This window comes from Eurosta solidaginis, chromosome 4 (genome assembly GCF_040869045.1).
Source record: "Eurosta solidaginis isolate ZX-2024a chromosome 4, ASM4086904v1, whole genome shotgun sequence".
Classification (NCBI taxonomy): Eukaryota; Metazoa; Arthropoda; class Insecta; order Diptera; family Tephritidae; genus Eurosta; species Eurosta solidaginis.
Window position 1 is genome coordinate 192156527 of NC_090322.1, and position 26789 is coordinate 192183315.

Consider the following 26789-nt stretch of genomic DNA (forward strand, 5'->3'; position numbering starts at 1 on the left):
TATTCTCAGGTACCATATTTCCTCATAAAGCTTGCGGAGATGACTCCTTAAGCCCCTGGGCGGTGTTGGCTCATCAATCGGATGTCTGTTGCGATGCCAAGGTTTCTGGGTATTCAACAGGAACTGTTTCGTTAGCATTTCATTTCTCTCCTGATGGGGAGTATTCTCGCCTCATTATGTAGGTGGTGTTCTGGGGACATAAGAAGACAAAACGTGGCGGTTCTGAGGGCAGTATTTTGACAGGCCTGTAGCTTCTCCAGTGAGTAGTCTTTAGGCTTGGCGACCATATCGGGGACGCGTAGCATGCAATCGGCTGGCCAATTGCTTTGTAAGTGGTAATGACCTTTTCTTTATCTTTTCCCCAAGTATCAAGAGATTTGATCCCGGCTCTGGATTGTAGGTGCAATTGCGGCAGCGTGCTCACCAAAATGTAGACCCTGATCGAATGTCACACCCAAGATTTTGGGATGTAAGACAGTCGGTAGCATAGTGCCATTGACGTGGATGTTCAAAATGGTTGACTAACCTCAGATCTTAACCGTAATTCTAAATTCTCACAAAAACGTCGTACGTTCAGCTAGGTCTTCGATTCGTCGAATATGCTCCGCTTTAATGAAATGTGATATTAGACGATATAGAAACAATATGCGACTCAAGATCTTACAACGAACACGAGACTTTTGTGAGCTAGTTAAATTTATTTTAGTAGGTTTTTGAAATTTTTTCCTAAAGACATATGCACATACAAATATATTTAGATTAGGTACATAAAATAAAATTGGAATCACATATATTTTTTACTTATTTTAGCTGAACCATATTGTAATCGGTGCCCGAATTTAACAGCACACGTTCGGGTGTCATCGGAGCGCATAATGGAATCCATTTCTTTGGCACGCCGGCATCACTGCGAGCCGATTGCAAAGCTTCTTCAAGGGCAAAACCAATAGCTATAGCCAAACAGATTGCGGGCTCACCACTAGCTGAAATTTTCAAAAAAAATTTATAATCAGGCCTGTTCTGAATTCCGACTCGGAATGAAAAGTAAAACGACATTGATTTCGACTCGGTTTCTATTTGGTGTTCTCAATTCCGATTGTAAAAAATCGATTCGAATTCGATTTCGAATCGTTTTCATTCCGATTCGGAAACCAGTTTAATCAGCTGTTTTTGTTTATGTGTTTTTGTTTAAGTATCATAAAATTTTATTTTAATTAAAAAATGCCTGCAGATATGGTTTTTGATGCGCAGACGCAAGAATACGTGCTATTGTGCGTGCGAATCGTAAAAATGCGCTGGATCGGAATTCAGAACAGGTCGACTTCATTTCGATCAGCATCGATTTCTTTGCCTAATAGATTTCTTGATAGAAGTTTTTAAAGAAAGATTTATTATGCCAATTTAACTCAAATTTAAACAAAAAATACACACAACTCTTCCAAATAAAATGAAGAATTTAAAAAAAATTATTTGAAAGACAAATATCGCAACATTTGTGTATAATCTGCCAATTAATTTTCATTCCGACTGCTCAGAGGCAATACTTTTCAAACCGATAATTTTTGGTCGGAATCGAAATTGAGAACACCAATCCATTTCGATTCCGAAAAAATTGATCGGAATCGGAATCCAGAACAGGCCTGAATAACTTGAAAAGAAAAAAAACCAGAAAAATACTAAATATTTCAAATATACCTTTGGAGCGCATAAAACCACCCGTATTCGAACTGCGTGGCATCATTTCAATACGAAAATCGATTGGTATATCCTTTACACCAGGTGGTTTATAGTTCCATGTACGATTCGTCATCACTTCTCCGCTTGTTCTATCAACCACTATTTCCTCTGAGGTCCAATATCCCATACCCATCATAAATGCTCCCTCAATTTGACCGATATCCACATTTGGATTTAAGCTCTCACCAACATCCTCGAGTATATCGACACGACTAAGTTGATAATTACCAGTCAATACATCAACTTCGGTCTCAACAAGGCCGAGAGCACAAATCGTATATGGGTTCAAGTCGCTTTGCTTTACTTGATCACTCGATATTAAACTGATGTTTTGGTTGTGAGCAGCTTGTACTACTTCAACCCAAGTTGGATTTTTCAAGGATTCTCGTACTGGCTTAAGTCGTTCATTGATTATAATACAACAGTTTTGTAGAGCCTATTAAATGATGAGAAGTATTAGGTCAGACGGTAAAATAAAGTTTACGTGGCAGCACATCATCTTATACATTATTTCTAATTGCTGTTTTTATGTACGTGTTCCTTTTTCGCTCTTATTGGGAATCCAAATATATAAATAAAGTTTTGGTTGTAAAGATGGAGATTCGGGCTCTTAGCGAGCTTTGGGCAATTTTGGTCGTAGTGCTTTTGCTTAACTATATTTTATTAAAATAATTTGTTTAAAATAAACGATTGTGAGCACACAAAGAAATCTATTTGTAGTATGGCAATATTGTGAATATTTGCACAGCATTACCGGCAGTTCCTATTGTACGCTAGATGGCAGCGCAAAATGTAAGTTTTATTTGATAGACGGTAGTTGTTATTATACGCTAGATGGCAGCGCAAGCTGTAAGTTAATAGAACCGCTTATTTCTGTTGATATTTGATAAGAGACTTTTATATTGGTTGCGCAAGGTGCGCACGGGTCAGGCTTTTTTATAAAGATTTGTAATAAAATGTTTTTTTGAGAACATTTAACTGCTTCTTTTAAAAAATTTTAAGTGGGGGACCCCTACCTCTCATAAGCAGTAGGTCAACCAAAAAATATATTACTTACTTAATTGGCGCTTAACCGTCTTAACCGTCTAAATATATACGTGGGAATTATGTGCTATTTATGTGCTTCGAGATAAGCGGTGGCTATAACCCCACACAGCAGAATTAAAATTGGACATGTGGGGAATTATGTGCTATATATGTGCTCAATAGTTCCCTAAAATTTACGTCAGCTATCTTGGAGCACGTAATTTCCTCAAATACATTTTTTGTTTGACCTAGTACTTATAAGAGGAGGGGGGGAAGGTGGTCTAGCTGGACGACCAAATTTGAAATACATGTGAGTGGGTGGTCCAGCTTCCCGGAACTCTACCTTTTTTTGTAAGTCCTAGATGAATTGTATAATCTTACGGATTTTTGATGGGCATTTTGAAAGAAAGACTCTGGGAAATAAGTCCGTACACCGACTATGACTAAGAGTCTTGGGACATGGATATATCAAAATTTAATCACTATAAAACGGTGCTGGAAAAGAAATCGGTACCTATGGGATGCTAGCCAAAAGCTGAAATACAAGCCAGAGAAGGTTGCTGTAAAGAATGCCTGCGAAAAGGTGCATCGAGGCGGATCTACATAATATCAGACTACAGGACTGCCTTGTGATCTTACACAAACGCTTATAAGCTAGTCGATGAATGCATTGAAATTCAATACGATCTGTGAGCCAAAACCAAGGTTCTATTAGGATGGGTTTCCAAGCAAGAATGACATAGAGATAATTAAAAGCCACACCACCTTGCCAAATAGTCTGATACTCAGCACTATATGATGCAAATACTTTATGTGGGTTCATCAAAGTACACATAGAAGAAATTATGAATAACTGGGAAATTAAAGTGCTGAGGCAACACTGGATTGACAGCCCAGCCTACGGCAAAACAAGTCAGAGGATATGTATAACGCATGCCTTAAGGCCGGACTGTTCGCCGAAACATGGAAAACTCAGCAGCTTGTGTTGATTGGTAAAGGCAAGAAGAACCCGAACTCGCCATCAGCATCACCCATGGTCGTTATGTATGCTCGACACAGCTGGAAAACTTTTAGAAAAACCCCCAAAATCACGTATCGCAGACGCCGTAGAACAAGCTTGAGGACCATCATCGAGGCAACTTGGCTTCAGGGTCGAAATATGCATTAAGGGAGTCATTGAAGACATCATTACAAGCGTAGAAAAAGCACATCGAGTTAATGCTAAATCCAAATGAGATGCTTCAACAGCGCGAGTTGGGGGGCAGACATGCTGACCACCTTAGAGCAGCGTTTCCATGTCCCATGCTACCTGCAGCGCTTATATAGAAGCTATGTAACTGATTGCATCCTTATGTACCAAACTTGACAGGTCCGCGGACCATTAAATTCACATGCGGAGCAGTACAGGGATAAATTCTTGGTCCTGACCTGTGTAACGTCAGTTACGATTAAATTGTGAATTTTGAAATGCCGGAGGATTCATTCTTAGTTGGATACACAGCCGACAATGCCGCAGTAATTACAGCCCGTAACAGAGAAGAAGGGCGCATAAAGCTCAACCTGGTCATAATATATGAAAATGAGTGGTCAGACTGGGTAGAAAACAAAGCGGACAATCCATATAAAAACGCATATACCACTAGGAAATAGCTTTGAAACCTTCTCTGTAAATGTAACATCAACGAAGGTTGTCAGCTACGTCAGCTCGCGATTAACATATTGTGCTCAAATTCTACATGCGACCGAGAAGGCATGGGAAAATGAACAACGAAGCAGATGGATGACGAACCTAATGATACTGAAGCATGGAGCACCAGCAGTTTTGGTGAGGTATACCTGCACACAATAAAACAGACCAAAGATCCTAAACCCGCTTACGGCAATGCAAAGAAGACGATGCTGAACATACTTTCTTCAAATGCTCGCGATGGAGCCAGACTTACAAATGCTCGTGGAAAGGCTCGGTCAAATCACAGGTACCCCTCCACCCTCCTACGTAGGTGGTAGAAAGGATTATCCGTTTGATGGATTACTAATTCTTTTCTAACCTGGAATGAAAAGCCCCAGAAATTATTTAATGTATAAGAAGCTTGGACATACAGTAAACTGGGAGGTTAAACATAAAAGACCTTAATTTAAGTCCCATGGCAAGTCAACGCCAACTTTTATTTTAACAGCAAAAAACGACACTGAAGGTGCCACTACACTACAGCCAGCTTGCATCCAAACGAAAATTGACAAGGTATAAAATCGGAACCGGAAAATCGTTCGAAAATAGTTCCAAATTCTACTCTGTCGAAAGGACAGAAAAGGACAAAAAAAAAATAATAATAATAAATACACTTAACTCCGGACAGAAAGACTACCTAGTTTCCTACCTGTGCTTCGATGGGTCTCTTCTAGCCCCGATAGAGGTGAAAGGTTGGCATAAAAGTATTAAAAGTGGGAGGGATAGGGAGAAATAAACATCTGTATTGGGCTCCTGAGCATATGGGAATATATAGAAACGAGAAAGTTTGTACCGTAGACGCTCCAATCTGATTGGGCGAGATTAAGAGAAGGTTAAAAACTGCACATGATCGACCAAGCACGAAAGACGTGGAACCAAGCGCTGGTTTGCAAGTGTCGAAGATAATGTGACCTGCACATTAGACTGAGAAAGTTACGCTTATCGTTGAAATGGGGGAGCTGTATGCTCATGTCTGGTATTTTGTTTGGAATCTGCCTTCTAGCGTCATATGCCCTTTAATTAGGCCTTGCCATTGATAGCAGATGTGGAAAGTGCGGGTTGGACGATGAAACGATCGAGTACGTCTGTGCTCGTTCCCTGCGCTGGCAAGGATAAGAATCTAGCTTTTAGGAGTGGCACAGCTTGCAGAACTAGAAGCAGCAAGTAGTATAGGCCATAGAAAGCATGTTCTAGTTTCTCATAGAGTTTTTCAGCTTTTAAACACTATGGCTTCACTCAGTCTATGTGAGGTCCTCACGGACCAGCCAGTTCAACCTTACCTAACCTAATCTACAATAATCTCCCTTATACCTGGTCCCGATACTTACGTAGCAAAGCGACTCACTACCAATCGATCCACCAGTTACCATGCTATTTGCTCCATTGAATGTATTACTATTTTCAAATCGTATCATATCCACCGGTATGCCCAACTCATGTGATACCAATTGAGCAATTTTAGTATTCATGCCCTGGCCCATTTCGATGCCACCATGCGAAATCATTACCGTACCATCGACTTGATAAATAGCCATAGTAGCTGGATAATTACCAAAGTAACCAATTGGATATTCCATAATAGCAATGCCAAGACCCTTTTTACGCCAGCGATTGAGTTCGTTGAATTTTTTAACAGCCTACTTACGCGCTTTGTAATCGGTTGACTCCACAAAATATGCTAACATCTCAGTCATTTTGTGGCCAGCAATCAAGTTAGCGCTACGCACAACTACGGGATCCAGTCCCGTTTCAAAAGAAATATGCTCGAGAATATTTTCAATCATGGCAATGCCTTCCACAGAGCCGGGAGCACGGCATGGCGTATTTGTTGCTGAATCAGTTAGTACAATATAACCGTCGAGCTTGTAATTATCACTGAAATCATAACAATTTTTACCAAGAAAAACGGTATGCCCGACTGGGGATTCATTGGGTGAATAACCGGCATCTTCGTAAAATGCGTTACGAAGTGCAACTATTTTTCCTGTATTCTTAACATAAAAATCATAATCGGTATGGAAAGCCCAACGTTTACCAAGCGTATGCATCATAGTTTCAATGGTTTGCACAAAACGTACAGGACGATTGAGTTTGTAGGCAGCCAATGCAGCGGCACAAGCGCCTAATATGGGGCGGGACACCTTACCACCATAGCCGCCACCTAAACGACGTACTTTAACTTGCACCTCATTATTTTTCAAATTCAACAAATTCGTGATTACACGCTGCACATAATCAATCCATTGTGTCGCCGAATATATCTCTAAACCACCTTCGAACGGTATGACGACAGTAGCATGTGGTTCCAGAAAGTAATGATACTGTAAACCCAAATCTAAATTTCCTGCACCATGCACATCGTATTTTTCCTCTATTTTCAATTCTTTAATTAGCGACTTAACATTGTCATCAATACGATTTGCGGCCGACGCGCTATTTAGGACATCGTGCAGTGTTGGAAAGATTTCAACTTTTTCTTGCAAGTATGAGACTTTCACGAGTTCTGCTGCTTCATTGGCCAATGCATTCGACTCAGCCACAATAACAGCAATTGGTTGATTGAAATATTTAATAGCACCACTCGGCAGAAATTCTTCGGTTTCTGTAAAGAACATTGCAATATCGATAGATACCAAATTTTTTCCAGGTATATCTTTGAGCGTGTAGAGCGCTGCAACACCCGGCAATCGCAAAGCCTCTGTAGCGTCAATATTAATTACACTTACGCCGACTTTCTTTGCGGTAACATAAGCTGCCCATAGCTGTTTCGGTTGTATTGGCACGTCGTTGGTGTAGGTGGCCTCGCCAGCAGTTTGCATTTTACCTTCCACTTTTTCAATGGGCTGATGAATGGGCATTTCCTTGTGCATGCTTTCGTATATTTGCTTACCCGACGATATTGGTCGTTTGAGTATGTCTGCACCGCTGCGTAACTTTTCGGGCACAACATTGATGGGGGCATGTTTCAAAATTGTTTTATAAAGCAAACCACAGGCTAACCTTTGCCGATATTCTGGCGATGCGTCGGGTAGTATGGCATCGGGTATCAATTCATATTTAGCTCGTGCAAAAATTTTCGCATGCACTTTTGTATCGTACAGCTGGTGGCTTACAATTTCTTCTTCAATTGCTCGGGCATGCACGAAATCGGGATTTATGCCACCAAAGCAAATACGCGCCTCACGCACTATTAGCCGTGGTCGCTCTATTTTTAGCAGAAAAGCAGCGTTGACGTAGGCGTGCGCGTTTTGTGCTCTTATCATAATCTGTGTTCGCAGTGGAAAAGAAGTAAGTAAAAAAGATTTTAGGAAGCTCTCAAAAGCTAATAATGAGCCCTTACCTTGTACGAATGAAAGATGTATTTGTCACGTACGTACGGTGAAATTATAAAAGATTTGATGACTTTGCCACTCATTGGCGTACGTAAGAACTCTGCAATTGTGATAGTCTTTTGGACGGTGGGAGTTTCTAGTATCACCACTTGCGCATTTAAGGCCTCGAAAATAATAAAAATGTCTGAAGGAAAATCTTTGCGGTAATATTTCATCATAAGGTTTCCTGCTAGGGTGCCCATCTAAAAGAATAAAATAGAGAAACATTAGCTGGTTTTGGTTGAATGTCACTCGGCTAGAGACCGAGACCAATTAATACAAAAGGCGCCATATTGATGGACTCCATGAGGAAATTGTTCTTTATTCTGTTATGCCCTGTATGTCTTTCTGCACAAACCTTTTGGTTTGGTTAATAATTAATAGCCTTGTATTGGCTATGGCTGAACAATTTCAAAGGGTCTACGCAAGCGTCTTCTTCTTCTTGTAGCAGTGTTTCGCCCCATCCAGTAGGTGTGATTACTCTTCGGCCGGGCCGGATTAACAAGTAGGCAGAATAGGCAGTTGCCTGGGGTACCCGATTTTATGGGGCCCGAAAAATTAAAAATACTTCAAAAATTTCTGGGAAGCGCACGAATGCGACGAATGAAGTTTACGATTCATTTGATATCATAATACCTTGAAAAATCACATTCAGAAGTCAATGTAATATCAAAAACATTGCTGTTTAGGGACACAACCGATGTTAGCTATCTGCAAATTGCTTTGCAGTATGTAACGAGATAGAGACTCGGATCTATCATGTGTATAGCCTTTTCCCCACGCATTGTGGTGCGCACTTGCATACGCGACGTACTAGGACAAAAGATTTCACAACAGGTAAATCTTTCTTGAAATTCCTTGATAGCTAAGCTAGCACAACTTTAGAAGGTGCTGTTACGCGGATTCGCACTTTGCCGGCGAAATGTTTAAATTGCACTTTTGCGGGAAAAACTTCATTTCGAATAATAATATTTGCTGACTAATTGAGTGAAATACATACATTTTATTTGCAGTATTTTGTTTATAACGCATGACCGACTTATCAGGTAGATATGCCATTGAAAGTCTATTTGAGGAGTCCCATATCAAAACGCAATAAGTGCACATACATTTTTATACTCTGCTGAGCAGAGCTCACAGAGTATACTAATTTTGTTCGCATAACGGTACTCCGTAACGGCATAAACTAATCGAGTTAGATATAGACTTCTATATATCAAAATGATCTTGGTGAAAAAAGAAACTCATTTAGCCATGTCAGTCCGTTCGTCCGTCCGTAAACACGATAACTTGAGTAAATTTTAAGGTATCGTAATCAAATTTGATATGTAAGTTCCTGGTCACTCATCTCAGATCGCTATTTAAGATGAACGAAATCGGACTATAAACACGCCCACTCTTTCGATATCGAAAATTTCGAAAAAGCGAAAAAGTGCAATAATTCCTTACCAAAGACGAATAAAGCGATGAAACTTGGTAGCTGGGTTGACCTTATGATACAGAATAGAAAATTAGTAAAATTTGTGACAATGGGAGTGGCACCACCCACTTTTAAAAGAAGGTAATTTAAAAGTTTTGCAAGCTGGAATTTGGCAGTCGTTGAAGATATCATAATGAAATTTGGCAGGAACGTTACTCCCATTACTATATGTGACCCGGTCTATGAAAAGGTGGCTTATGACTAAAAAAAGAACAGCTGTTAACAGCTGTTTCTAGCAATTTATTTTTTGATCCATAAGCCACCTTTTCATAGACCGGGTCACATATGTGTTCTAAAAAAAAAAATTTTAAGTCAAATAAAAAAAAAAATTGAATATCTTTGCAGTATATAAGTTAATTATGTCAACATTCAACTCGAGTAATGGTATGGTGCAACAAAATACAAAAATAAAAGAAAATTTAAAAATGGGCGTGTCTCCGCCCTTTTTAATTTATTTTGTATAGCATATTTTCAAAGCCATAACTCGAACAAAAATTTACCAATACTTGTGAAATTTGGTAAGGGCATAGCTTCTATGACGTTAACTATTTTCTCTGAAAATGGGCGAAATCAGTTGAAGCCACGCCCAGTTTTTATACTCAGTAGACCGTCTGTCCTTCCGCTCGGCCGTTAACACGATAATTTGAGCAAAAATCGTTATATCTTTACTAAACTTAGTTCACATACTTATCTGAACTCGCCTTACCGTGGTATTAAAAATGGGCGAAATCCGACACTGACCCCGCACAGTTTTTCGATATCGAAAATTTCGAAAAATGAAAAAAGTTCCATAATTCTATACCGAATACGAAAAACGGGATGGAACATGGCGATTGGATTGGTTTTTTGACGCAAAATATAACTTTAGAAAAAACTTTGTAAAATGGGTGTGACACCTACCATATTAAGTAGAAGAAAATCAAATGGTTCTGCAGGGTGAAATCAAAAGCTCTTGGAATCATGGCAGGAATATTGTTCGCAGGAATACATATATAAATAAATTAGCGGTACCCGACAGATGATGTTCTGGGTCACCCTGGTCCACATTTTGGTCGATATCTCGAAAACGCCTTCACATATACATATAAGGGCCACTCTATTTTAAAAACCTCATTAATAACTTAAATTTGATACCCATATCGTACGAACACATTCTAGAGTCACCCCTGGTCCACTTTTATGGCGATATCTCGAAAAGGCTTCCACCTCTAGAACTAAGGGCCCACTTCCTTTTAAAATACTCTTTAATACCTTTAATTTGATACCCATGTCATACAAACACATTCCAGGGTTACCCTAGGTTCATTTCCATACATGGTGATTTTCCCTTATTTGACAATGGATGAAGGAAAATCGTTCCAAAAACGTTACCCTTGATCTATAATTTGGTCGATAATTCCCAAACGTATGTGATATGGAATTAAAAACCACTTATAAACCATCTACGAAACCCTACGAAACCAACGCAGCTAAGTTCTCAGCTAAGTATGTAATATTCGGTTACACCCGAACTTAGCCTTTCTTAGTTGTTTTTATTTTCGGATTTTAAAATAACAATGTCTTACTTACTTAAAATTCCGCTTAAAAGTTCGGATTCGTACTAAGATTTTTTGATTACGTTTTCTAAATTTTCTCGACACTGTTCGATTGTTATTATCTTAATAAATATAAATTTCGTGTCGTGTTTGTCCGCGATGGACTCCCAAACTATTTAAACGTTTTCAATCAAGGTTGCACACCGTGTGCAGTTTGCTCCAACTTCAAAGATAGGATAGCGTTCCCGCGAAGTTTCTTTCCGGGGAGTGGACCAGGGACCGATATCTATTCAAACAAATTCTATGCACAGTTTGATTTGTCTGAAATTTGGTATGTAGGTAGCTTTTTGCCTAAATAAGTATTTACGACACTTTTTTTTTGAGAAATGGAGCAGGGACCAGCTGTGACTGCGAATAGGAACAAGGCATGGGGAAGAGTAAGAAGCATTACAGAGAAAAGAAAAGAGGGAAGCAGAAAGAGATGGAGTTAGACGAAGATAGAGAGATGGGTATAGATAGAGCGGAAAAGAAATGAGCGAAAGGAAGGAGAGGGAGAGTCGCAGATAAAGAGAAAGGCAGAGGGAAGAGTGAATAAAAAGATAAGGGAAAGTGGGGAGAGAGGGGAAGGGAGAGTAAGAGGTAAACAAATTTTTAAAAGTTATGCAGATAGGCCAAAGCTAGAGAAGAACAACGTCTGCCGGGTCTGCTAGATGAGGTAATTTATAAATATTGTAACGAATTTGCTTGCAAATCCTCTTACTTGCCTTTTCTTCTAACGTTCGAATCACTAAACTGTTGAATAAATAACTCCAATATTGAATAATGGAAAAATGGCCTTTATTAAAGTACTTCACAATAACACTTATACTTTGCAACTATCTGGCTTAATAACCAAACTGATAGCTTAAATGAACTGACTTTAAAAATAATACTGCTATTGCTCGCTAGATATCGTCTTAATCGAAACTGCTTGACAACTCAAATCAAACTGAATTCCAGCGCCTCTACAATTGTCGCCTTTTATACTCTTTGATTTCAACCTTCGCATCTTCTAGGCGCTTCCAGAATCTACTAGTCCAGCAGCTCTCAAACTTCTCAGCTGTAACTACAATTGCACAATTTTATACATCTTCTAGGCGCTTCCTGAATCTACTAGTCCAGCAGCCCTCAAACTTCTCAGCTGTAACTACAATTGTACAATTTTATAGTTTTTCTCATTGCATACTTATAGGAGTATCTCAGATATATGCATGTGTTTGTGCATTGACTCTCCGCTGCTCGTATACGTACATGGTACATATGTGTAGACGCAATTATTGTTTCGTTTATGTAGATAGATAATGATTGATCTATGGATGTGAATTCACGCCACTGCTTAGCATCGGCTTAGCGATGGCAGCACTCCTTAGTTTTGCTAATATTCGTAACACTGCCCTCCACCTAAGTCTGATCGTCCCGATTAGACAAATCTCCCGATCTAAACGTTGCCAGCCTTTCCAAATGGACCACTTTCATTTTCGTTCGTGGTTTACCGATGGTTTGTATGCATTACACTACATCGTTGATCCGTTTTACAACTTTGTATGGGCCTTCCCAATTACACTGCAATTTCGGGGACAAACCTTTTTTACGTTGTGGGTTGTAAAACAGCACCAAATCTCCTTCCTGAAAACCTTCTGAATTAATTGCTTTATCGTATCTGGCTTTCATCTTGTCACTCATAATCTTTGTTCTTTGCCTTATCAGATCATGTATTTCTCTTAGCTCTTCTTCCAAATCACTAGTGGTTTTCTTGACATTTCTCTCCGCATTGGCATCTATCCCAAACTTCAAATCAGCTGGCAGTCTAAGGTCATTGCCAAAAATTACCTTTGCGGGAGTTTGGCCCTTTGTCTCATGCACTACCGATCGGTAAGCCATCAAGAATAATGGTATGCGGGTATCCCTCTCTTTATGGTACTTGTCTATTACTTTCCTTAAGTGCTCCTCCAAGGTTCTATTGAAACGTTCCACCATACCACCGGACTGAGGATGCAAGGCAGTTGTCCGTGTTTTTCGAATGCCCAAAGATTTACACATTTCTTGGAACACAGCTGATTCAAAATTCCTGCCTTGGTCAGAATGTAACTCCATTGGTACACCATACCTTGAAACCCATTCGTTTTTAACCACTTCTGCTACCGTTTCCGCTTCTTGATTTGGGATTGGGTATACCTCTGGCCATTTGCTGAAATAATCCATAACTACCAGTACATATTTGTTTCCGCCGTTGCTAGTAGGAAATGGACCGGCGACATCCATAGCGATCCTTTCAAATGGCGCACCTGAGTTATATTGCTTAATCTGGCCATGACTTCGGGTTCTGGGCCCTTTCGCTCTGCTGCAAACCTCGCAGTTCGCAATCAACTCAGTGACCGACTGACGGCAACCAACCCAATAGAATCTCTGTTTAATCTTCTCGAGCGTCTTCGTGATTCCAAGATGACCTCCGCTTGGACCATTATGCAGCTCGCTGAGCACGTCAGGAATCCTCTTTCTGGGAACAACTATCAGTTTCTTCTTGCATTTACCATCCTCACTCTCCCATACTCGATGAAGGCAACCGGATATCAATTCTAAACTGTTCCACTGTGCCCAATATGACTTCGCAATGGGACTCTCTGCTGACATCTCATCCCTGTTTGGTCTTTCGTTTCGTTCGAGCCCTTGCATGGCATTCTTCCATTCAAAAGCTTTATTTTTCCTTGTTAGCTCGTGGAGACTATGGGCTACGCACAAACGCTCTTTCAATTTTTGGAAAGCTACTTCTTGCTCCTTCTTCCATTCAAAAGCTTTATTTTTCCTTGTTAGCTCGTGGAGACTATGGGCTACGCTGGCAAAATTTGGTACAAATCGGCGGTAATATGTGCACAGCCCAAGGAAACTTCTCAATTCATGCAGATCCTGTGGTCTTGGCCAATCCTTTACTGCCTCTGTCTTTTCATTCGCTGTACGGATACCTTCTGTCGTTACCTTGTGACCCAAATAATTTACTTCCTTTTTAAACAGCGCACATTTTTTGGGACTTAACTTCAGACCAGCGCCAGCTATTCTCTGGAAAACTTCATCTAAGTTTTTAAGATGTTCATCAAAGTTCTTTCCCAATACGAAGATGTCGTCCAGGTACATCAATCATGTTTTCCAATGTAGTCCTTTCAATACCTGATCTATGAGTCTCTCGAAAGTAGCTGGTGCATTACTGTAAATTGCCAAAGACCATCTCCGACGCTGAAGGCTGTTTTCTCTTTGTCATCCTCCTTCACCTCCACTTGCCAGTACCCGCTTTTCAAGTCCAGTGTGGAAAACCATTTCGTACCAGAGAGCGAGTCCTGAGTGTCGTCAATTCTTGGAAATGGGTAGCTATCCTTTTTCGTAACGTCATTCAATTTCCGGTAGTCCACGCAAAACTTCATTTTTCCATCCTTCTTCTTTACAAGTACTACCGGTGAGCTCCATGGACTAGCTGATGGTTCGTTGACGCCGATGTCGCTCATTTCTTGTATGATTTGACTCACAACTTCCCGCTTTGCCAGTAGAACACTACGTGGAGCTTGACGGATCGGCCTCGCATCTCCAGTGTCAATTTGATGTTTCACAACGTTGGTGCGGCCTGGTTTGGAACCATCCTGGTCAAATATGTTCGCGTACTTTAGGAGCAGTTGTTTTGCCTTACTCTGATAGGCTTCCTCTAGCCCTTGTGTCCATGCCGTGATGTCGTTTGAAAGATCAGTATTACTAGATGAAACGTGTTCCTGGAGCTGTTCACAGTTAATAACTACTTCGGCCTCTTGGCATTTTCCCAAAATAGCTCCTTTGGTCAAATTGAATGGTGACTTGAACCCTTTGAGTACTCTTACCGGAATACGTCCATCTTGTTTTGTCATAGCCAGGGTTTTTCCTACAAGTATGTTCAGTGCTGATTTATTTGCTGCTTCGACAACCCACAATTTGTTGGAGCTATTGGGACCGCTGCTGCAATGTCGTGCAATATGACCTGGGTTGCCGCACTTGAAACATTTAATAACTCCGGCATTTTTCTGTTGTGATCCCTTCAGTGCTTCCAAAATTGTGTCTACCCAATCTGGTCTTTCCACTTCCACACGATGAGCTTTGTATGCTGGTTTACTCAATAGTGAGGCCGTTTCCTGGGTCAATGCATGTGATACCGTTTCAGCAAATGTCAGCTTTGGGTTTGCGTATGTAGCTCGCTTCGTTTCCACGTCCCGTATGCCATTTATAAAACTCTGGATGTTTACCCTCTCGGTGTATTCCACGGGTGCGTCCGCATTTGCGAGATGAGCCAACCTTTCAACATCCGAGGCAAACTCCTGCAAAGTCTCATTAGCTCTTTGGTGACGGTTTTGCAACTCAATTTGGAATATCTGTTTCATATGCTCGCTTCCATAACGTCTCTCGACAGCGGCCATCAATGCTTCACAGTTGTTCCGCTCTCCTTAGGGAATCGTCTGTAGGATTTCGGCTGCTGGCCCTTTCAATGCCACGAACAGAGCTGCAACTTTATCTTCAGCATTCCAGTTGTTCGCTGCCGACGTCTTCTCAAATTGGACCTTAAATATCTGGAATGGAACAGAACCATCAAACGTTGGGGATTTTACCTTCAGAGTAGACGTTGAAGTGATTGGACGGTTCAATTGTAACTCCTGAATCCGATCTTTCAAAGCATCCATCTCGGCCTCCACTTTATTTTGTCGTTCACTAACAGCTTCCAGCTGCGATGAGAATTTTGTTTCCTGTGCCTCCAGCTTTGTTGAGATACGCTCTTCTTGTGCTTCGAGCTGTAATGTTATGCGTGCCTCTTGTTCTTTTAATTGTTCTGCAATTTGTGACGCCATGTGTGTTTTCTGTTCTTCCAATTGGGTTTCCATCTTGGATGTTATACGGTTCTCCTGCGATTCCATCTGTGATGACATATACGTTTTCTGTTCTTCTAGTTGAGATGTTATATCTGTCTTTTGCGATTCCAGTTGAGAAGCCACTGTCGATATTTGAGCAGATATTGCAGCCAAAATCATGTTCAAGTCTGTGCTCGTAACTGTCTGCGTAACTGTCTCTTCCATTTTTGTTGTTTCCTCGCCTTCAAGATGAAAGTCATACTCTTCCACGTCAATTCCTTCTAATTCCATTGCCTCTCGTAGTCGTGCCTGAAGTTCGAGTTTAATGCCGGTTGTATTCAATCCACGGCTCTCCAACTCCTTCTTCAGTTGCTGGATCTTCAATTCACTGAACTTTGCCATGTCCTTGTTGCCCTCTGGAATTTATTCAACAATTCCTTTTCTTACACCAATTGTAACGAATTTGCTTGCAAATCCTCTTATTTGCCTTTTCTTCTAACGTTCGAATCACTAAACTGTTGAATAAATAACTCCAATATTGAATAATGGTCTTTATTAAAGTACTTCACAATAACACTTATACTTTGCAACTAGCTGGCTTAATAACCAAACTGATAGCTTAAATGAACTGACTTTCAAAATAATACTGCTATTGCTCGCTAGATATCGTCTTAATCGAAACTGCTTGACAACTCACATCAAACTGAATTCCAGCGCCTCTACAATTGTCGCCTTTTATACTCTTTGATTTCAACCTTCGCATCTTCTAGGCGCTTCCAGAATCTACTAGTCCAGCAGCTCTCAAACTTCTCAGCTGTAACTACAATTGCACAATTTTATACATCTTCTAGGCGCTTCCAGAATCTACTAGTCCAGCAGCTCTCAAACTTCTCAGCTGTAACTACAATTGCACAATTTTATAGTTTTTCTCATTGCATACTTATAGGAGTATCTCAGATATATGCATGTGTTTGTGCATTGACTCTCCGCTGCTCGTATACGTACATGGTACATATGTGTAGACGCAATTATTGTTTCGTTTATGTAGATAGATAATGATTGATCTATGGATGTGAATTCACGTCACTGCTTAGCATCGGCTTAGAGATGGCAGCACTCCTTAGTTTTGCTAATATTCGTAACAATATATTGAGGGCTTATTATATAAACCGCGGCGTGGCGCAATGAGTTATAAGCACCTTTGCTCATTTCATTCACTGGCAATAATAATAGCCGGTGTCTTACATAATTAGGTCTTAAATATAATTAACTTATAAGTAAATACTCACATTACGAACTGGAACATTTGCTATCAAATCAAAATGCTGCCAAACTTGTTGACAATATTCGAAGCCTTTTTTGTTGACTGCTTCTTCCAAAATCGACATTGTTTCGGTTAAACTTAAATTACCCCCAAGGGTTAAGTACTGCGGTGCAATATTGTGTTGAGTCAATTCAGCCACACCATTAATATCGATAAATGTTCGAATAGAACGATCACGTCGATATACGCCATGAGCTGTATTACCAGCTACCAACATATACTTTTGGCTCTTTGCTTGTTCGATGGCGGCAAAGACATCCGTTAATGTCGTGGGCCAAAACCATTGACTTCCATCGATATATTTCAAAGGCGCGCGCTTTGTGGTAGCATGACAAGCACCATTACAGGAGTTACCACTTTTTGGACATATTTTACTATGCAAATCTTCAATGTCACGACATTCTTCCGGCACTTCAATATTACTGTCGACTGCAAAAGATTTCATGGCATCCAATATGGGACGATAACCGGTGCAACGGCATATATTACCACCAAATGAATTTTCCACCTCTGCCATGGTGACTTTGCCATTTTTGGATTTTAACAAACCATACATATTCATAACAAAACCAGGTGAACAGTAACCACATTGTGTGCCATTCATTTTCGATAAACGTTTTTGTATCGGATGATAACCGTCACGCTTATTTCCAATACCTTCTGTTGTTGTTATCTCCCAATCGATGCGGGTGTTTAATAACGTCAAACACTAGATAAGAAAGTATTTAAGTGAATATAATGAATTTGCATAATTTTAATTTAATTGGTTTAAATTTGGAAATATGGTGAAATTAAAACTTACAGAATTGACCGCCCAAGTTTGTTCAACACCAGTGACTGGATGCTTGCCGGTGACCACACAAACGCATACACCGCAACCACCCTCTTGACACATAAATTTGGTGCCTGGGAGGCCAGCATGCTCACGAATGAAGGTGTTAAGTGTTATATCCGCTGGCATGTTGGATAAATTTACTGTGGAAATGTTTAGCTAATGAGTTAGAGCTTATGTGTTTAAATAATAATATTAAAGTTTTTGAAATTATTTAAAAATATTTTTATTTGCCTTCAAATATTATAATTTATTAAATTTTGATGAGCTCGAGACAGTTTAAAAAATTGAAACACAGTTTAAATGTTTGTATTTCTAATTTTATTTGGTCGATATTTCGATCTCATTCTGAGATCATCTTCAGGAACTGTGGACAAAAACAACAATTAGTTAACATGTAAACAATTTTCAAACCCTAAACATAATACCACTTACACAATTGAATATGTTTTACCGACTAACAAGTTGTACGAAAAAAGAAAGCGTAGAATTCAAATAGAATTCAAATAAATATGAAATTTAAAACACCGTTAGTATAAACAAAAATCTGCAAAAACAACAAAACATAGAATGACGAACAAAAAGACATAATCATTTGCATTAACATACAAATGTACATATGTACATATATATTGGTCATCCGACTGCATTTGTTGTGTTGAGCTGCAATTCTAACTAGAACAGTGTTGTTGTCTTAAAACTAAGTCGCGGTAAACGCGCGCCAGCTGATCAGTGTCTATTTTATTTCATTTTCGTGTCATTAGAGGTGTTCGTAATGTGCAGCATCTCTAAAGTATATCTTTTGCCGTAATTTTTCTCCTCGTGTAAAATGGATACGATATCGAAATCGGGATAATGCCCGGTATCCTTGCAATGTGATGACAATGCCGTCTTATTGTCCGAAAAACTGCTTCTTAATTTCACATTTGACCTTTGAGCGGAAATCCTTGTCTTGAGTTTAATTTTTGTTGTCCCCACATATACCTTATCCCATAAGTGGGACCCGTCACCATTACACGGAATCCTGTAAACTACATCAGACTTCTCTTGTTTGGGAATTCTATCCTTTGTATTGCTGTAGAGTTTTCTTAGCGTGTGTTTATAAGTTGACGCGATCTCTGATATTTATCTCTGTTATAGAGCTTTGAAAATTTTATTCTTTCCGATATTCCTGGAATATGAACTAAATTTAAATTGTTTATATTTTCATATTTGACTTTTACGTTCAACTTGTTAGTCGGTAAAACATATTCAATTGTGTAAGTGGTATTATGTTTAGGGTGAAAAATTGTTTACATGTTAACTAATTGTTGTTTTTGTCCACAGTTCCTGAAGATGATCTCAGAATGAGATCGAAATATCGACCAAATAAAATTAGATATACAAACATTTAAACTGTGTTTAAATTTTTTAAACTGCCTCGAGCTCATCAAAATTTAATAAATTATAATATTTGAAGGGAAATAAAAATATTTTTAAAATGTTCAAACGGAGAGCACACCGAGAGAAAAACAGTACAACCAGAGTGTACAAAAAATAAAGCATAACTATGACGCCCAGACCAACAAATACATAAAACCCTACCAACATATCACGAAACAAGTCACAAGACTAACAACATCAACTAAATTTTTGGAAAGGTGCAGAAGAGATGGCTTAACTCCTAATACCAGCAACAACAAAATACCCAAACAATATTCCAAAGTGGTGGCCACATTTATAAATAATGTGAAAAGCAAACTCATCAACCTTCTAATCAACATCAAGCATGAATTTTTAAGACACAACAAAAAAGAGGTAAATATATTGAGAGCACTGATAACTCAATCTCTTGAAGCAACACATTCCACTCAATTTTTGCAAAGTGAGGAGTTGTTAGCGACCAAACAAACGGCGCAGATTAAAACCAATCAAATTACGAAATACGAAAATCTCAAAAGTAGACAAAGAGAAAACTTAAATATTAGGGTGGTCCCAGAATGGTTTCATAATATTTTATCTATAGATTTTCCCACGGACATTCGTTGGCTCTTATCTCTGGGTCCGAAATATGCCCTTCCAATTCAAGATAAAGAGTTTCCTTTATTCCAACTTATAGCAGACGGGGAGAATGTTATACGCACTATTGAAGACAAAGAAAAACAAGAAATAGGAAGAAGTAATTTTACTAAACTTATACATGAGCATCTTAATAGGAATAAAATTTCTGTAAGGGATACATTTATAAACAAAACGGTACTCTCCACAAAAACATTTCTGAAAAAGAATAAAGATATACTGATTCTAAATGCAGATAAGGGTAATGTAACGGTAGCGTTGGAAAAAGCCGAATATGATAGAAAAATGCAAACGATTGTTAACAATATTTCAACATATAGAGTGTTAAAACGAGACCCTACTAGTAAATTACAAGAGAAGAACAGTGCGTTAGTTCAAAAAATGTTTGCTAACGGTGTTATCAATGAAATAGAAAAACAACGACTTTTAAGCAAAACTGCCAACACACCTAGAATTTACGGCTTCCATAAAATTCATAAAGAAGGGGCGCCACTTCGACCTATTTGTTCCTCTATTAGCTCACCGTCGTATGAATTATGCAAATATGTTGTTAGCATATTGGAAAATATAACTAAATCGTCTAAATTTAATGTTAAAGATGCGATTGAATTCAAACGAAAAATAAATAATACCTATATCTATGATGATGAGATTCTAGTGTCTTTTGATGTAGTGTCCTTATTCCCAAGCATTCTAGTAGACTTGGCATTAAAGATAATATCCTCAAAATGGAATGAATTAAAGAAGCATACAAAGTTAACGCAAGAGCTGTTTTTAAACATAGTTAAATTTTGCATAATGGAAAATCGTTACTTTAAATATAATGAAAAAATATATGAGCAACGGTCAGGAATGCCTATGGGATCACCAGCATCACCTGTCGTAGCGGATATAGTCATGGAGGAACTACTATCCAAATTCATGATGGAAACTGCCAACAAACCGCGCTTACTAACTAAGTACGTTGACGACTTGTTCGCGATTGTTAGGACACAAGATGTCTACAAGATGCTCAACGATCTTAACAACTTCAATAAATCAATTCAATTTACAATAGAAACGGAAAAAGATGGAAAGCTTCCCTACTTAGACACTCTTATTATCACAAAGAATAACAAATTGTTGATTGACTGGTATAAAAAGCCCACGGCATCTGGAAGATTTATTAATTTTAATTCAAAACATGACAAAAAAAACAATTATAAACACCGCAAGCAATTTCATTAGAAGAGTTCTCGCGATTAACGACACGATTTTTGACGAAAAGAATATTGACGAAATAAAAGTAACCTTGACAAAGAATGACTTCCCTATGACAACCGTAAATCAATTACTTCGAACATACTTTACCAAAAATAAGGAGAGAACCAACAAAGCCAAAGGAGAGGGAAAAATATACAAATCAGTAGTTCATGTTCCAGGAATATCGGAAAGAATAAAATTTTCAAGGCTCTATGACAGAGATAAATATCAGATCGCGTCAACTTATAAACACACGCTAGGAAAACTCAATACAGCAATACAAAGGATAGAATTCCCAAACAAGAGAAGTCTGATGTAGTTTACAGGATTCCGTGTAATGGTGACGGGTCCCACTTATGCGATAAGGTATATGTGGGGACAACAAAAATGAAACTCAAGACAAGGATTTCCGCTCACGGGTGAAATGTGAAATTAAGAAGCAGTTTTTCGGACAATAAGACGGAATTGTCATCACATTGCAAGGATACCGGGCATTATCCCGAGTTCGATAATGTATCCATTTTACACGAGGAGAAAAATTACGGCAAAAGATATACTTTAGAAATGCTGCACATTACGAACACCTCTAATAACACGAAAATGAATTATAAAATAGACACTGATCAGCTGGCGCGCGTTTACCGCGACTTAGTTTTAAGACTACAACACTGTTCTAGTTAGAATTGCAGCTCAACACAACAAATGCAGTCGGATGACCAATATATATGTACATATGTACATTTGTATGTTAATGCAAATGATTACCCTGCAGAAATCGCGAGTACTCCATGCATGCATGCACGAGTGCTCCAAAGTTAACCACAATTCATACAAAAAATATGGTCCAATTAACATTGCGATGTCCTAGGACTGGACCATATACTTCAGCTCCGCATTACATCAGAGTAATCCATGGAGTACCCACAGTTCAATAAACATCGTGTAGTGATCACAATCGTTAAAAACGAGCAATGATCGGCTTACAATATGTTCGTGTAGAAACATGAGTTGGTCCATTGCTGCATTACAGTGGAGTATAATGGGAAGTACTCCAGTGGAACACATGATCCAACGACTTTTGCAGGGTATGTCTTTTTGTTCGTCATTCTATGTATTGTTGTTTTAGCAGATTTTTATACTCAGTTGAGCAGAGCTCACAGAGTATATTAAGTTTGATTGGATAACGGTTGGTTGTACAGGTATAAAGGAATCGAGATAAATATAGACTTCCATATATCAAAATCATCAGGATCAAAAAAAAAATTTGATTGAGCCATGTCCGTCCATCCGTCCGTCCGTCCGTTAACACAATAACTTGAGTAAATTTTGAGGTATCTTGATGAAATTTGGTATGTAGATTCCTAAGCACTCATCTCAGATCGCTATTTAAAATGAACGATATCGGACTATAACCACGCCCACTTTTTTGATATCGAAAATTTCGAAAAACCGAAAAACTGCGATAATTCATTACCAAAGCCAGATAAAGCGATGAAACTTGGTAGATGGGTTGAACATATGACGCAGAATAGAAAATTAGTAAAATTTTGGACAATGGGCGTGGCACCGCCCACATTTAAAAGAAGGTAATTTAAAAGTTTTGCAAGCTGTAATTTGGCAGTCGTTGAAGATATCATGATGAAATTTGGCAGGAACGTTACTCCTATTACTGTATGTAGGCTTAATAAAAATTAGCAAAATCGGAGAAGGACCACGCCCACTTTTAAAAAAAAATTTTTTTTAAAGTAAAATTTTAACAAAAAATTTAATATCTTTACAGTATATAAGTAAATTATGTCAACATTCAACTCCAGTAATGATATGGTGCAACAAAATACAAAAATAAAAGAAAATTTCAAAATGGGCGTGGCTCCGCCCTTTTTCATTTAATTTGTCTAGGATACTTTTAATGCCATAAGTCGAACAAAAATTTACCAATCCTTTTGAAATTTGGTAGGGGCATAGATTTTATGACGTTAACTGATCTCTGTGAAAATGAGCGAAATCGGTTGAAGCCACGCCCAGTTTTTATACACAGTCGTCCGTCTGTCCTTCCGCATGGCCCTTAACACGAAAACTTGACCAAAATCGACATATCTTTACTGAACTTAGTTCACGTACTTATCTGAAGTCACTTTATCTTGGTATAAAAAATGAACGAAATCCGACTATGACCACGCCCACTTTTTCGATATCGAAAATTACGAAAAATGAAAAAAATGCCATAATTCAATACCAAATACGAAAAAAGGGATGAAACATGGTAATTGGATTGGTTTATTGACGCGAAATATAACTTTAGAAAAAACTTTGTAAAATGGTTGTGACACCTACCATATTAAGTAGAAGAAAATGAAAAAGTTCTGCAGTGCGAAATAAAAAACCCTTGAAATCTTGGCAGGTCTTACATATATAAATAAATTAGCGGTATCCAACAGATGATGTTCTGGGTCACCGTGGTCCACATTTTGGTCGATATCTGGAAAACGCCTTCACATATACAACTACCACCACTCCCTTTTAAAACTCTCATTAATACCTTTAATTTGATACTAATATCGTACAAACAAATTCTAGGGTCACCCCTGGTCCACCTTTATGGCGATATCTCGAAAAGGCGTCCACCTATAGAACTAAACCCCACGCCCTTTTAAAATACTCATTAACACCTTTCATTTGATACCCATATCGTACAAGCATATTCTAGAGTCACCTCTGGTCCACCTTTATGGCGATATCTCGAAAAAGCGACCACCTATAGAACGAAGACCCACTCCCTTTTAAAAATACTCATTAACACCTTTCATTTGATACCCATATCGTACAAACAAAGTCTAAGTTGCGATACCTCGAAAAGGCGTCCACCTATAGAACTAAGGCCCACCCCCTTTTAAAATACTCATTAACACCTTTCTTTTGATACCCATATTGTACAAAAGCATTCTAGAGTCACCCCTGGTCCACCTTTATGACGATATCTCGAAAAGGCGACCACCTATACAACTACTACCACTCCATTTTAAAACCCTCATTAATACCTTTAATTTTATACCCATATCGTACAAACACATTCTAGAGTCACCCCTGGTCCACCTTTATGGCGATACCCCTAAATGGCGTCCACCTATAGAACTATGGCCCACTCCCTCATAAAATACTCTTTAGTGCCTTTCATTTGATAGACATGTCATACAAACACATTCCAGGGTTTCCCTCGGTTCATTTTCCTACATGGTTATTTTCCCTTATGTTGTCACCATAGCTCTCAACTGAGTATTTAATGTTCGGTTACACCCGAACTTAACCCTCCTTACTTGTTGTTTATACTTACGGTGTTTTAAATTGTTTATATTTTCATATTTATTTGACTTCTACGTTTTCTTTTTTCGTACAACTTGTTAGTCGGTAAAACATATTCAATTGTGTAAGTGGTATTATGTTTAGGGTGAAAAATTGTTTACATGTTAACTAATTGTTGTTTTTGTCCACGGTTCCTGAAGATGATCTCAGAATGAGATCGAAATATCGACCAAATAAAATTAGAAATACAAACATTTAAACTGTGTTTCAATTTTTTAAACTGGCTCGAGCTCATCAAAATTTAATAAATTATAATTTTTGAAATTATTATGACTAACTGGGTTCGTAGACCTTATCGAAAACCGTATGAATGATTGTAAATCCAAGTAAAACTTCTCATTAATACTTCTGCTATGTCGTCAGTGCGACATAGGAGCGATCGAAAGTTGGTGACCAAGAATTGTTAACCTAATTCAGGATATTATACAGACCGTGGCCATTAAATAATGTGCAACCAGCGGCTATATTGTTTGTGGTTGAACCGAACTTCACCGATACCAGGTCGTTGCGTGAAGTAACAGTAGCAATGGGCGCTGCCTTGTTGCACGGTGCCTATTCCCAGATTTAAAAATGTTTTGGGAGCCATGTGATTGATGGTGTTAAAAAATATCGGTACCTTGAAAATGTGTAGAGGTAGATTTTGCAAACATCAAACATACGGCGCTAGCGCATTGTTCGAAGTGGCGAATGGAATATTCAAGAGGTTGTGCACCTTGGCTAGAGGTAGTTTTTTCAAATCCTTTTTATTTAGCAAGCGAAGGAGGAAACTGAATGAAATCGTTCCCCGAATGGACAGGATAGGATCATACTGGTGCTATTGTCCGGAATGTAAAGTACAAATGGCCGGAAAAGGACCATCAATATCGTTAAAACTCCCCAAAACCTTTGAGATGTCTCCTTAGCGCTACTTGAAGAAGAAGAAGGAGGTAGCAAATAGGTCGCATTTCTCTACGATGCCAAAGTTCAAAGTATGAATCTCATGTCTGGTGAAATTGTAAGATGAGCTGGGTTATAGCTCCATCCTCTAAATGAACAAGGAGATGTAGGATATGCTGTACAAGCAGCTTGTGAAAATATTAATCTTATTCATCTACAAATATACTTTCACGGCAGTAAAATAGCATCGAGCGGACTTCAATTAACTCTTTGGAAGGGCTCGTTTGACTTAGCTCTGATAAAGTAATAATGGCTGACATCTGGAAGCGAGGTTTCTGGAATCAGCACGTGCGGTTTCGGCCTTTATTATGCGACATTGGAAGAAAACATTAAAGCTGCAATCATGGTAGCAAAACACAGATCATATAAGAGTACCAAGGCAACATCTGCAAGATCAATATTTAACAGAGGTTCTGTTGAGTTGACGAAATATTCTGCCTATAACACAAAGCCAAAACTATGGTGAGTTAACCCTAAGACTGTTGGAATTCCACTAGCTCCCAGCTGATTCTGGAACGCAGTGTCTTAAACAACAATCACGTAGCGCAATTCTCTACTCGCTATCAGGCAAATATTATTATTGAGGGTTCCCCCTTCCTCTCCGGTGTCTTGGCGTCAAGCGATTTTTTTTTAAATATTTATATTTCACAATTTAAAAATCTTGAATGACAATTAGCTTCGTTCTTCGCACTTACCATTAAATTCACGACCATTGATCTTGAAGCTTGTTGCCATTTTTTTTAGTATAAATATAATAAATTTTAACAAAATAAGTCTTTTGTAAACTGACAGTTAATTATTACACTTTTAATTGCGATGTATTTGTATTTGTATTTTGATCTTATTTGCTTTTATTTGTAGTTGTTGTTGTGGCATTTTTACTCAAAACAATTAAAAAGTCATGAGAAACGTCCTCTCTACACGACAAGGCAAAACACATTGAATTGACCATACGTTTTGGACACTTATTTATTAATCATAGGTCTAATATTATAAACATTCGTGTTGTTAATGTGAGAACTTTGTGCAAACAAATGCAACTTTCTCAAAATAAAGAACACTTGATATGTAAAAAGTAAGTAGGAGTACCTACAGGCCCGGATTAACAAGTAGGCAGAATAGGCAGTTGCCTGGGGCTTCCGAGTTTAGGGGGCCTCCCAAAAATGAAAAAGACTTCTAAAATTTTCTTACAAATATAAAATTCTAGAGATTGAAAGAAAAACATAATCAGAACTGAAAATAATTTTACTCAAATAAATAAAACTCA

General features: G+C 38.6%; 1 protein-coding gene across 1 annotated transcript; it reads right to left on the reverse strand.

Moving 5' to 3' along the window:
- Nucleotides 1-684: 684 nt before the first annotated feature.
- On the reverse strand, nt 685-26531 carry AOX1 (Aldehyde oxidase 1). The gene is given in 7 exon segments (XM_067784375.1): nt 685-983; nt 1696-2173; nt 5821-7758; nt 7833-8066; nt 17060-17803; nt 17897-18069; nt 26218-26531. Coding segments are annotated over 7 exon segments (3789 nt in total). The 5' UTR covers nt 26258-26531; the 3' UTR covers nt 685-801.
- Between the last annotated feature and the right edge of the window lie 258 nt (nt 26532-26789).